The sequence below is a fragment of the Gossypium hirsutum genome, chromosome A06, assembly GCF_007990345.1.
Source record: "Gossypium hirsutum isolate 1008001.06 chromosome A06, Gossypium_hirsutum_v2.1, whole genome shotgun sequence".
Classification (NCBI taxonomy): Eukaryota; Viridiplantae; Streptophyta; class Magnoliopsida; order Malvales; family Malvaceae; genus Gossypium; species Gossypium hirsutum.
Window position 1 is genome coordinate 125,911,999 of NC_053429.1, and position 14,304 is coordinate 125,926,302.

Here is a 14,304-nt window from a genome sequence, read left to right on the forward strand (position 1 = left end):
TTATTCATTAATATCTTTTTCGTTTTGATTTATCCAAAATGAATTAGTCATAAAAAATAGGAAAATTGCCACAAAAATCACATCAAAATGTAAGACTAATATTGAGTATTGAGATTTTCCTTTATACTATAAAACTTTAACACTACTGGTAATATCGGATAACTTAAAGCAATTTTTAATAAATGATTGAATGTACTGGTAAGATATATACTCTTTTTAAAGATAACATTATTGAGAGAAGTAATCACGAACTTCAAATATGAATCGTAAAATAGACCTGCATAATATCGAAATATAAAATTACCACCGATAATGTAACCTCTCATGAATCAAATATCATCCTTTTTTTATTTTTTCTAAAATTATTTATGTTGAAGTTTGACATTATAAAATATAAATACGAAAGCATGTTTCCAAAACTTAAAAAAGTAAAAAAATAGGACATATATTAATGTCCCACACGTTAAATTTGGGATAAAGTATTGCATCTTTTTGTATGTTTTGATCTTATATTATTTAACAGACTCAAAATTTATTATCTTGATCAGTGTCTTATTCTTTGGATGGGGATCTTCCTCCATATCCGGGGCTAAAATGTTGTCGGTTCTAATGTCTTTTCAAATGGAATATTCAAATATTGAATAGAAAATAAAAATATATTTCCACTCAATCTCTTTCAAAACAAGGACAAAAGGAGGAGAAGAGACAACCCTTTTGTCTTCATTCCTTTATATGATTTGATATAAAATTTATCCATTTAGATCCTTCTCACATGGAAACTAATGAATTTTTATAAAAATTCTTGTGTCACGAGTCGAGACTTTAGCTTCGTTAAGGGATGATTGATTATAAGTAAAAATTTATAGATTAATAGTGAATTAAATATAAATTAAAGAAGAGTATAAATTTGAACCAATAGAGGTAAAGAACAAAAAGGTGATTAAGAACAAAAATATGGTTGTCTTTTAGCCAACTTTTACGCTATTATTGTGTTCATTTACATCAACCAATCCATTTAGAGGGACACAAACACGAACCCATGAGAGTGCTTTGTTGAAATACTTTGCTTTGGTGTCTAGGTATTCATTCCAAGTAATTGGTCGGTAAAGGGGTGGGTGAGTCGGGCCTACTAGTTTAGGATGGGGTGATATTTTGACACTTGATGGTGGTCCATATAAATAGGCTATCGATAACCGGTGACGGGTCCGGTTCACCATGGCACGATGAAGGACACTGGGGTAGGAGCCATTGGATAAAATATGCATGAGGTCACCTACATTTATCACGAGCCCGTCCGGTACCGGGGGGACTTTGATCCACCCTACTCCTTCTTTTAGTACTTGTAACCCACTAGTGCTGTTTTGGTAAAGGATGGTAAGGAGGGTGGAGTCGGTATGCGCGGCGAGGCCCATAGCTCGGTCTGGGTCGGGACAAGCTGGGTAATAATTCAATTGTAAAGCAGCTGAAGCTTCTTTGAAATCACTTTTTGGGCCAGCCCATTTGATATCTTGTTTGGCTGTTATCCCTAATGAACCCAACATCAAACACATCAATCTCCCTGCTAGCTTCTTCATTTCTTGCTTGTATTCTTTAATCACATCACTGAAAAAAGAATCAAAATAAAATTTAAAAAAAAAAACTCCACTAAAACAAAATCAAACATATACTGTATATATAGCACAATGATGAAATGGGTGTTCTCACCAGTGATTGGTGTAATCATGGGGCCAAAGTTGACGAAAATGTTCATCGGGTGAACCAACAATAGTGAAACCTTCAGACCACATAAGCTTAGAGAAAAAAGAAGAAATCCTTGCAAAACCATAACCAGAGACACCATCAGGTGATCGAGCAGCTTTCAGTTTTTGGTTAACTGGTAAAGAAAAAAGGGTTCGACTGGTGGATTCAACCATGTCAAGTAGAGTAGTGGAGACACCATGGTTGATGACTTGGAAAACACCCCAAGTTCTACATGCATGGCCAATATTTTGGAGAGCATTAGGGTCATTAAGATCAATAATCGGCACGGATTCGGCTGAGGAGTCGAAGGAAGGGTAGTCAATATCGTCGCGTTGGTTCCATGCGTAGGACTCAGGTAGTTCTTGAAGGGAAGTGAAATCAGGATGAGGTCTGATAATGGCATCGGAGAGTCTCGAAGGCATAGTTAAAAAATCGAGAGCTTAAGAAAAGGGATTTGAATATGAGTTGGAAAGGAGGTTAGTGAGGGAGCAGTAGCAGAGAGTGGGGTGTACTTTTGATGTAAAAAGGGAATAGAGAAAATGAAGGAATTGAAGAGATATGATGGATTCTAGTGACTATATATAGACGACCAAACAAGAGGTTGAGAGAGAAAGAGAAGTTTTTCTTTTTAATATTTTTAAATATTTTTTAAAAGATAGATCATAGAGAAATTGATTTCATATATGGGTTAAAAGAATACCTTGGAGGGGGGCATTGGCCCGGCCCCTTATACCCCACTTTGATTAAGTTTGGAAAAGATTGATATCCAAAATCACTAAATTATTAGTAAGTTTATATTTTGGTCATTCAATTTTAAAAAGTTACAAAATGATCACTAAACTATTCAAAAATTTTTATTTAAATCATTGGATTGTTATTTTTTTTAAAAGTCCAGCTAGCGAGCCCTAAGCAATGATTTGACGATCGGTATTATGGATCATTATCCATTGACAAGTAAAAAACATACATTCGATTCAAGTCAATTAGCAATTAATGTCGAAGACAAAAGAATTGTAGAAGAAAAATTAGGTAAAAAATGGTTTCGATTGGTGCTGGTGATGTGAGTGGAGAAGGCCATACATCAACAATTTTAATAGCCCAATGACTTAAATAGAAACTTTCGAATAGTTCGATACCATTTTGTAACTTTTTGAAGTCGAGTGACCAAAACGTAAACTTACTAATAATTTAATAACCTCGGATGTAGTTTATCATTGATTTTAACTTGGTTAAAATATGCTATTAGTCACTGTATTTTGACAAAACTTGATATTTAGTCCCTATAACAAAAAAAGTTAAAAATTAAATCCCAACTTTTTTATTTAAACATCTCAGTCTAGTAATTAAAATTATAAATATTTTCTGTCAAATTTATCAATTTAGAATTTTGGTTAGGTTGTCCTCATATGATGTAGCATATGATTGACAGGAAATAAATATGATAAGTTAATAAATTCTGATAGAAATTACCAACGATGATAATGATTGGATTAGGATTTTTAAATGGAAAAACTAGGAGGATTGAATTTTTAAATTTTAAAGTACATGAACTAACAAATTCTAAACAAGTACAATGATTAACAAAATATTTTAACCATTTTAATTTTAAGAGATAAATATCAAAACTACCCATGAATTTTGGTTTAATGTGTGTGTGTGTGTGTGTGTGTGTTTTTAACTATAAGTGTCACCATTTGTTTTATTATCCGAGATTAATATTGTTTGGGCCAAGGTAGGATTCAAATAAAGACCTTCATAATGATAATTGTAGGATTCAAATTCAATCCAAATGCTTGGGGAAGAAGTCCACTCCACTTTGTAAGACCCAATTTCTGCCCGGGCTTACACCAAAATTAAAACCAATAAAATAAAATGTTCAAGTCCTTTTACAACTCAGCCCAACTACTAAAACTAGCCCAATTAACAAACAACCCAAACCCCATGCCTGAATAAAACAAACGGGCCCAATGGCCCAAAACACTAATAAATTTTTTCGGCAGAAACCCCAGGTCACTAGAATCTTCAGCCGTAGTAGCCTCCAATCGATTCCTCCATACGCGTTGAAGCTTCCATGCGTGCGTAGCCTCCTCTCCATGCCATGCACACCTGCAAAATAAAATAACAGCAGCGCAAATGGACAACAAATTGACAGCAAAGGATAACAGATTACAGCAATGAAATTAGGATTTTTCTTTTTATTTATTTTATTATTTTCGGCTATAAAAACCAAATGAAATGGAATGTAAAGGGGCTTCATCTTCTTTTTCTTAGAAATATACATGCATATGAGAGAAAAATAGAAATCAATTCCAGAGAATTTTGTTTCCAAAAGGTGATTTAGATTTGATTATTCTTTCGATTTTACTCTTATTTTCTGAAATATTTATTATATGAGTATAAAAACAAAAAAAATAAAGAAAGGGGAGGGAACTTATCTTGATAAAAGCCTTCAAATCCTTGTTTGCTTTGAAGAAATCGAAGCTTAAATAAGGATTATGAGGTCTAGGAATGGTAAAACTTTCAGATTCATGGACGAGTGGAGTCGATTAGCGTTCGTGCGACGATCGTCTGCCGAAAACGGAGGCAAAACAACGGTTAAAGGATGCTTTAGGTTCGGCCGAATGAAGAAGGGAAATAGGCTCTAGTTTTCCTTTGTTTTGATTTGTTTTCAAGTAATAAATGTTAGTTTTAGGTTTTTTTTATCTTGTTTTATGCAGAACACCAAACGGTGCCGGTTATGGGAAGTAGATCCGCGCATTGACCCATTTTGTGACCCGGATTCGCGCTTTTGACCTTGAATGGTCAATTTGCGCGCGTGGTCCTTGTACTTTGTTGGACTATTCAATCGCGCCTTATTCATTTTGCCTTGTTTTTTTTAAATTTGGTTCTTTGATTTGTGCATGCTTTCACTTTAGCCCAAGCTGCGATATCTGGGGCATCTAGCTTTCCATTTCACCTATTTTTTGTTTGTTATCTTTGATTACCTTATTCTTTTCAGGTCACATCCTAATAGATTTCTTTCTGGGTTGTATTTGCTTGTTTGTTTCGAGCTATGTTCTCAATCAATTCCTTTCTTATCCATGGTTATGATCTTTTCAAGCATTTTGCACTGAAATAACGATTTTTTGGATTAATAATACATTCATAAAGGAAGTTTTGCATATTACTTTGGGGAGTTTCTAAATAATACAGGAGCATGAAATAGGACTATTGTTTAAAACCAACCAAGCTTAAGGTTGGAAATATTTAAGCCCAAATTGGGATTATCTCCTTGGATTTTTTGTCAAAGATATTAATTGGTGTTGTAATCCCGGCAAGGAATGAGCAGTGGGATTGTTCTTGAAGAAAGAAAATGGTATTCTGTATTCATGCAGATATCAGTCAGATACGTTTGTTCATCAGATCAAATTGATTGAAAATCCTATACCTCTGAGTTGTCACAGGATGGATAGAGGAAATCAAATGTCTATTCCCCTGAGGTTACAATGGGAAGTTCAAACTTTATGTCCCAGGAATTACAGTGTAAGGGACTCTGAAATTACAGCAAGGCAAGCTTGCTAAGCAAAATGTGATTGTTTCTTTGGGTTTTTTGTCAAGAATACCAGCCGAACAGGATGGCAGCATAATAAATCAGTGATGGAGCCCTGGTGAACTACGAGCGATGATACCTCAAGTTTTTTTTGTATTCATATATCATATCACATCTGGCTAGGAGCATTTGATTCATTTCAATCATAGCATCCTAATTATTTGACATAAGCATCACATCTAGTTAGGTGCATTTGATTCATTTTGATCATAGTATCCTAATTATTTGACATAAGTATTACATCTAGTTAGGAGTATTTGATTCATTTTGATCATAACATCCTAATTATTTGGCATAAGTAAGATACAGAAAACCGAGTCTACAGGACATGTCCCAAAGGATGTTGTAGTAACATCGGTAAAGTCAGACCTTATCTCCCTGAAGTTGCAGTGGAGCAGGTTGAAGTGTCAGTTGCAGTAAAGCAAATCATAACAAGTCTTATCTCCCTGAGGTTGCAGTGGAGTAGACTGAAGATTGAAAGATCTTATCTTCCTAAGCAGTAGCAGAGTAGATCGAAGATGGCGAATCTTATCTTCATGTAACGGCAATAGAGCAGATTTTAGCCATTGACCTTATCTTGCTAAGGTAGCAAGAGAGCAGGTTGAAGAAGATAGTCTTATGTTCCTGAGGTAGCAAGGAAGCAGAGTGAAGATTGAAGATCTTATCTCCCTAAGCAGTAGCGGAGTAGATAGAGGATGGCGAATCTTATCTCCATGTATCGGCAATGGAGCAGATTTTAGCTATTGACCTTATCTCTCTAAGGTAGCAAGAGAGCAGGTTGGTGATTGTAGTCTTATCTTTCTGAGGTAGCAAGGAAGCAGACTAAATATTGAAGATCTTATTTCCCTGAATAGAAGTGGAGTAGATCGAAAGAGGTGAATCTTATCTCCATGTATTGGTAATGGAGCAGGTTTAAGCCCCAAGATTTATTTTCCTGAAGTTTGCAGTGGAGCAGATTGAAGATGGTGAATCTTATCTCCATGTATCGGAAATGGAGCAGATTTTACTACCAAGCCTTATCTCTCTGACGTAGCAAGAGAGCAGGTTGAAGAATGAGTCTTATCCTCCTGAGATTTAAGCCCTAAGAGCAGACTGAAGATTGAAGGTTGGAAGAGACGAATCTTACATCCATGTACCGGCAATGGAGCAGATTTAAGCCTCAAAGCCTCATCTCTTTGAGGTAGCAAGAGAGTAGGTTGAAGAATGAGTTTTATCTTCCTGAGATAGTAAGGAAACAGACTGAGATTTGAAGATCTTATTTCACTAAAATTGCAGTGGAGTAGATCGAGAATGGTGAATCTTATCTCTGTGTATCGACAATGGAGCATATTTTACCACCAAGCCTTATCTCTCTGATGTAACAAGAGAGCAGGTTGAAGAATGAGTTTTATCTTCCTGAGGTAGCAAGGAAGCAGACTAAGAATTGAAGATTTTATCTCCTTGAAGTTGCAACGGAGCAGATCTTCGTAGATGATGAATCTCATTTCCATGTATCGGCAATGGAGAAGATTTGAGCCACCGATCCTATTTCTCTAAAATTGCAGTCAAGATTCAACAAAACCGGGCAAAATTGACCCTATTTAAAGTCTTTGCTCTATTCTCGTTACACGATAATGAGCAAAGAGGGGCAGCTGTAAGACCCAATTTCTGCCCGGGCTTACACCAAATTAAAACCAATCAAATAAAATGTTCAAGTCCTTTTACAACTCAGCCCAACTACCAAAACTAGCCTAATTAACAAACAACCCAAACCCCATACCCGAATAAAACAAAACGGCCCAATGGCCCAAAACACTAATAAATTTTTCGACAGAAACCCTAGGTCACTAGAATCTTCAGCCGTAGTAGCCTCCAATCGATTCTTCCATACGCGTTGAAGCTTCCATGCGTGCGTAGCCTCCTCTTCATGCCATGCACACCTGCAAAATAGAATAACAGCAGCGCAAATAGACAACAAATTGACAGCAAAGGATAACAGATTACAGCAATGAAATTAGGATTTTTCTTTTTATTTATTTTATTATTTTCAGCTATAAAAATCGAATGAAATGGAATGTAAAGGGGCTTCATCTTCTTTTTCCTAGAAATATACACGCATATGAGAGAAAAATAGAAATCAATTCCAGAGAATTTTGTTTCCAAAAGGTGATTTAGATTTGATTATTCTTTCGATTCTACTCTTATTTTCTGAAATATTTATTATGTGAGTATAAAAACAAAAAAAAATAAAGAAAGGGGAGGGAACTTATCTTGATAAAAGCCTTCAAATCCTTGTTTGCTTTGAAGAAATCGAAGCTTAAATAAGGATTATGAGGTTTAGGAATGGTAAAACTTTCAGATTCATGGACGAGCGGAGTCGATTAGCCTTCGTGCGATGATCGTCTGCTGAAAACGGAGGCAAAACAACGGTTGAAGGATGCTTTAGGTTCGGCCGAATAAAGAAGGGAAATAGGCTTTAGTTTTTCTTTGTTTTTCTTTGTTTTCAAGTAATAAATGTTAGTTTTAGGTTTTTTTTATCTTGTTTTATGCAGAACACCAAACGGTGCCAGTTATGGTAAGTAGATCCACACATTGACCCATTTTGCGACCCGGATCTGCGCTTTTGACCTTGAATGGTCAATTTGCGCGTGTGGTCGTTGTACTTTGTTGGACTATTCAATCGCGCCTTATTCATTTTGCCTTGTTTTTTTTTTTAATTTGGTTCTTTGATTTGTGCATGTTTTCACTTTAGCCCAAAATACAGTGCTGCGTTTTGAGCTCAGGGAGATTTTCAATTCTAGTCCCCATATGCTCACGCGCGTTGCACTTTGGTCCTTATTCTTATTTTAATAATTTATTTTGTTTACTAATTATACCTTTTAATTTGATTTTAGTTCAATTAAGTTTTAATTTCCGTTCATATAATTCATTACGTTTTCTATGCATTTAACATCTATCTTATAAATCTTATCTACATGCATTCTAAGTTACTTAGATAATTTTTCTTTGTTTTTTTTAAAGTATAAAATTATCATTCTATTTTGTATCATATCATTTTAAATTTTGGTATAATCTTTAATTTAAATTTCCCTTATATTATTTATATATGTAATTCATGATAAAATTAGTTTTATTCTATGTATGTTATTAAAATTGTATTATTTTATACACATAATTTCTTTTAAATTTATTCCTATACATCTACGTTGTTTAGAGGAAAGTCCTACATATTTTGTATATTTTTAAATTACTATTATACATAATTCATGTTAAATTATTTTTATAATCCACGTTATTGATTTCATATTAATATTTTTTTATGAATATATTTTTTTTTCCTTTAAAGTTATTTATGTATATAATATTCTTTTAAGAACCATATTTTAAATCATATAATTTATTTATTATATATACTCTCATATTTTATTATCCTTATACATGTACTATTTATATGTTTCATCAATCCAAATTAATTTATTACATGTAAAATTATGTTATATATTATTTGTTTTAAAATTTCCCTTTATAAATACAACTTTATGAATATAAACCATTAAATTTATGTATTTTGTAAATATAGTTTTTTTTTACCTTTTTGTGTGAATGATTATATTTTTTTTTAAGATTCGTTACATGTATAATTACTTTTTTTTATATACATTATTAATTTCATGACATCTTCTACCATTAATTATTTCCAAATTTATTTATGCATGTTTTACAAATTTGCTATGTACATTATATCTTATCATGTGTTGTATTTGTCTTTTATATTCTGTACATTATTTAAGTTATCCTATGAATTTATCAATTTTTTCGAATGAATTTGTGTTTTAAATATTTCATATATAATTTGATTTGAACTTTGTATTTTTATCATAATTATTTTCAATAAACATGTTTTTTAAGCAAATTTCTAAATTTCTGTTATTAAAAAATTCTGAAATAAGGCAATATCTAATGTTTGGGGGAATTCGAAAAATCGTGCTCAATCGTACTGGGCATGACTTTTCCGGAGAATCAAATATTTGGATAACCCTTTATAATTTTAATGTATGGTTTTTTAAAAATTGAAAATCGATCACATCCTAAAGGTATAAGGGATCGTATCCAATCGTACTGGGTATGGAACCGCATATCTTTGGAACGAGAGATTTTTTGACTACTAATTTGAGCTATTCAAACATTTTTTTATATACTTCAGAAAATATTCTCTTTAAAGAAAAACCTTTTGATATAGGGGCAGCATCAAATCAATTTGGTACCAATTTTTGGGCGTAATGAGGGTGCTAACCCTTCCTCATACGTAACCGGCTCCCGAACCCATTTTTAAAATTTTTGTGGACTAGAATTGTTTTAAAATGTTTTATTAGGTAATCCAACCACACCTAAACAAAAGGTTGGTGGCGAATCCACACTCGGTTTTAAAAGTCGATTTCCATTGTTTTCAAAATAAAAAAGGGTTTTGACAGCCTTCTTCTAAACACATATCGGTAGGACTATTGTACATTTATATATTGTATATATAAACAATTATATTAATCCAATATGAAAGATAAATAGATGTATTTATTTATCTAAATGTGTAGAATCGAATCAAATCAAAGCCTTATATGTATATATATGAATCACAATCAAAATTTCATCTGTATAATTATACAAAATCAAAATTTATATACCAAATTGCATATTAAATCAAAATCCATTACCAAATTTAATATTTATCGTAGAGTTTAATAATGAAATTTATGTAATTTTGATTATAAAATCCATTGGCCACTCTTAAATGACAAAGAGCATTATGTTGTAGGTACGAGAGCTTGAATTTAATATAAAAAAATTATAACAAATATATTTATTAAAAAATTATTATAATTATTTTTTTATTAATTTATTATTTTGAAAAATAAAAATATATCCATAAAAAGTAACTTAATTTATATATATACATATTATAATAATTTTATAATTCATCGATTGATCTATCTGTAATACAAACTCAATAAAAAAACATATAAAAATTTAGACAACCGTCAAATTTTTTTTATTAAACTGAGGGAACTACCGTCAGAGTTTTAGTCAACAAAATTTGAAGGAAGAATTGCAGTGTAAGCAATATCTCCGTGCGGTTTATTTTCACCGAAAGGGAAAATTTTTTTCATCACAACAGTTCTTATTTGTACTCACTTAGGATGTGAATATTTTTGGGGTTTGGGTTGAATTTTTTTTTAATTTTTGTGGTAATTTTAAATTACGAAATTATATTCTGATGATGACAAAGATTTATCTTAAATTGATAAAATGATACTATCGAAAGGACTAATATTTAATATTATAAGAAATGAAAATAAAATAAAAGAGAATTAAAATGCAAAGGAATGACTCCTATATTCTTAAACCGAGTACATGTCTTACAAGTAATGATCAAACATGCTATTCATTTTAAACCAAGTTACTTGTCTTACAAGTAACGACTGAATTTACTTCTAAAGTAGATCTAAAGTTAATCAAATTTGTGTGTGTAATTCTTCATTTAATTTCATGCATAATTTGATAATCATGCTTTTTTAACTCTTGACATGTGAAAGAAAATATGAGCCATGGCCTGATGGTGAGGGTGTTCATTGCCCCAGATGTTGTCTGAATTCGAGTGGCGTTAGTTGCTGTTTGTAATTCACCAAAAAAATGTGAAAGAAAATATTATATGTACACTACTTGTCTAAAGATTTAGGCTTCAATAATAAAGATGAGAATATAAAATTTAGACTTCGATGGGAGAGTTATATGAATTTTTATATCAATATGAAAGAAATAAATTTGTTTAAACAAATAAAGTCTATAACAATAAATTTTATTATATTCTAGCCAAATGAAGTAAACATGACAATGTAACATACCTGGTAATGTGTTAAGTTAGTCATCCACTTGAGAAATGCTTTGTTTTGAAAGAACTACAGTTTCTCGATCCAATATATTAGATAGAACCTTAAAATTTGACTATTTTGATCCTGTCAACTTTGAGCCCAAACAAGATGGTGGATCTTTAAGGGAGTGAGGGGTAATATCTTTTTCCGAAATATCAAGATAACCATGGTTGGACTCTAATTACATGTCAAAGAGGCCAATAAAAGGCATTGTTCCTAAATACAAGTTTAAATTATTGTATGGCTCCCAAACATGAACTTATACTATTTATCTAAAATATGATGCTCTTAAGCACATGCTGAAACTATTCATCTCAAATTATGCTTCTAAGTAGAATTCTAAATTATTAAATTATTCCTGAACACGAGTGTAAAGTGTTAATCCAAATAAATGATGATGCTACTAAGTATGACCATAAACTCTCACTGAGAAAAAAAAATGACGCTCCAGAGCAAACATGTGCTCTTAACAATGTGCTTAAACTTTTTCATTGACATTATAAATATGATTTATCTCCAAGCTATTCGACACCAGTTCAAAAGAGTAGCATTAAAAAACTCTACAATAGTTCTAAAGGAATTTAGAAGAACTTTATGATAGTTCTTGAGGAATTCTTAAATGTTGCTATTTGACCTTAATTGTTTAAAGAAATAAGGCTAAACTTATCTTCCAAGGTGAAATCTAGAAGGCCCTCGAATCAAACTTAACCATCCTAGGTCAAGCCTTGAAGACCGTAGGAGCAAACTCTTTCTAATCCAATATTGTCAATACAAAGATTAAACTCAATTTCAAGATCAAGTCTAAACGATGTTTGAAGTGAATGTTATCAACACAAGATCAAGTCTTGTAGACCCTTGGATCAATTCTTACGAAATCTTAAGAAAGCAAATCTCCAAACCTATTTTCAAGATTAAGTCTTGAAGATCCTTGATGTGGACCACATCAATTCAAGGTCAAGTCAATATGACCTTTAAGGACCCATTTTGTGGATTGTTTAATTATGTACGGGATGTATGCATTGTATGGTTACGTGCCATAATTGTGATTGATTTTATGTAAGTTGTGACATAGTTCGTAATGTTTACAATATGAGGGATATTGATCATTGACGCATGGAAAAGCATGCTGAAATTTGTGACGCTGTTTGATGTGCTTAGAAGTTTCCATTATTGATAATGTTATAAGTATGCGTTGTGTTACTTTTTATGCATAACACTGATTGTATTGAAAGCATGTTCATATACCATTGATTTGTTAATTGAAAGTATGCAAGGCATACCTCGATACTGTTTACTGAAAAACATAATAAGCATACCATTACATTGAACTGTTATTGATAAGCATGATTTGTTGCACCAATGATATGACATTTTGCATTTGCATTGGGTTGAGTTTTGTGGTTGACGGAGGAGTTCTGTGGAGTACCAACGGCAATTTAAGTCTGCAATATTGAGTTAGTATGCACCTAGAGTACCAAGGAGATTGGGCTATTTAATTGCATTATTGATACTGGTGGCAAGTCCACGTTACCGATAGCTAGTCTGTATTTTTACCTGTAGTTTATCTGCAATATTGATTTGTGGTTTATCCATATCAAGCTTTGGCTCGCACTATTTGGAGTTTGATAGACAAATTTTGAGGAACTCGTGGTGTATAGTGGATAGTTTGGTAGAAACCTTTTTGTATTGCATCATATGCATAACATGTTCATACACTAATTGGTTTTGCCATGTACTATTTTGAAATGATGATTGTCAACTATTTGATTGACTAAATGTTTTCTCATTATGTTAACTCGCACTAAGCTTTCATAAGCTCACTCCATTAGTTTCAAACTTTTTAAGTAACCTTCATAACTAAGACCAAACTCGGCATGTGGAGCAGCAACTCAAACATTAGATTGTTTATTTTTATGTAAACGTATAATCACAATTTTTCTCTAGTTTGGACTATAATAATTATTTTTGGACTATGTCATGGTAAACTTTAATTTGGGGTTTTCATGCATGCATGTCCGTTGAACTTAATAAATGGTAAATGTATGTTACTCTGATTTAAAGTAAAATTTGGAATACTTGAAGTTTCCATAGCATTAGAATGAAATGGGTTTTTCATAAAAAAAAAATGACAGCTTAAAATTTTTTTTAAATATCGTGATCAATTAATAATATGGGCACAAAATAAAGTTGACCTAATTAATGAATTTTATAGCGTACTTCGAGCTCGGAAGTAGCGTTTTTCCTAAAAATAACTTGATTAGGGTTTTCGTGAGTAAAACGGGCCATTTGATCATTTCGGGGGCTAATGTAGCCTTCATTATCCAGCCATAATATCTAGGCTGGGTTAGGGAGGTTACAACACATGTTACTAAATTGTTCTTGTTATAGAATTTTTTTAACATACAAGAGTAAAGTAGTTAAAACTAGACCTATTAAAAGGTGGAATGGTTAAATGATCAGAAATGACAGAAAAACTATACAAAAGGGTAAAATTATCATAAAATCAACATTATCACAAGAATCTTACATTACTTAAGGAAGATGCGGTATTGAGAAATTTCCATATATTACCAAATTATAGCATTGTTGGGAATGCAAGACTATTGACTCAAAGTAATCTTTAGAGTCCAAATAAAGGAATGTAATTTCAGAATCTTATATTACCACAGGAATGTAAGATTTCATGAACCAAATGCACCCTTAGATCAAAGCTTAATGGAAGAGATAAATAAAACTATTTGCTTTCTATTCAAGAAGCTCCAAGAGGTTATAACTTTCAAAGTTTGATAAATAAACTTTTAATTCATTTCAAATTGTTTTAGTTCTTACTTTTGGTACAAAATTTGTATATATTATACAAAAAGTGAAACAGGTTTTTAGATTAAGCCTCACTTAAATTTAGGCTCGATCCAACTCAATCCATATATAAATTAAAATCTATTCACAAGTTGAGTTGTGACTATTTTTTTTGTTGACTTTTTGATTAATAGCTCTTTTGTTCAATAAAGTATCACTTGCGATACCAAATAGCTATTTATTGAATATTAAACAAAAATTATAGTGAAATCTAAA

At 32.1% G+C, this 14,304-nt stretch overlaps 1 protein-coding gene across 1 annotated transcript; it reads right to left on the minus strand.

The window, feature by feature from the left end:
- Positions 1 to 940: 940 nt before the first annotated feature.
- Positions 941 to 2,290, minus strand: LOC121230816 (gibberellin 3-beta-dioxygenase 1). The gene is made up of 2 exons (XM_041116280.1): positions 1,705 to 2,290; positions 941 to 1,602 (listed from the first exon to the last, which is right to left on the minus strand). Exons 1-2 carry the CDS (start codon positions 2,160 to 2,162, stop codon positions 966 to 968), a joined length of 1,095 nt encoding a protein of 364 aa, XP_040972214.1. The 5' UTR covers positions 2,163 to 2,290; the 3' UTR covers positions 941 to 965.
- Between the last annotated feature and the right edge of the window lie 12,014 nt (positions 2,291 to 14,304).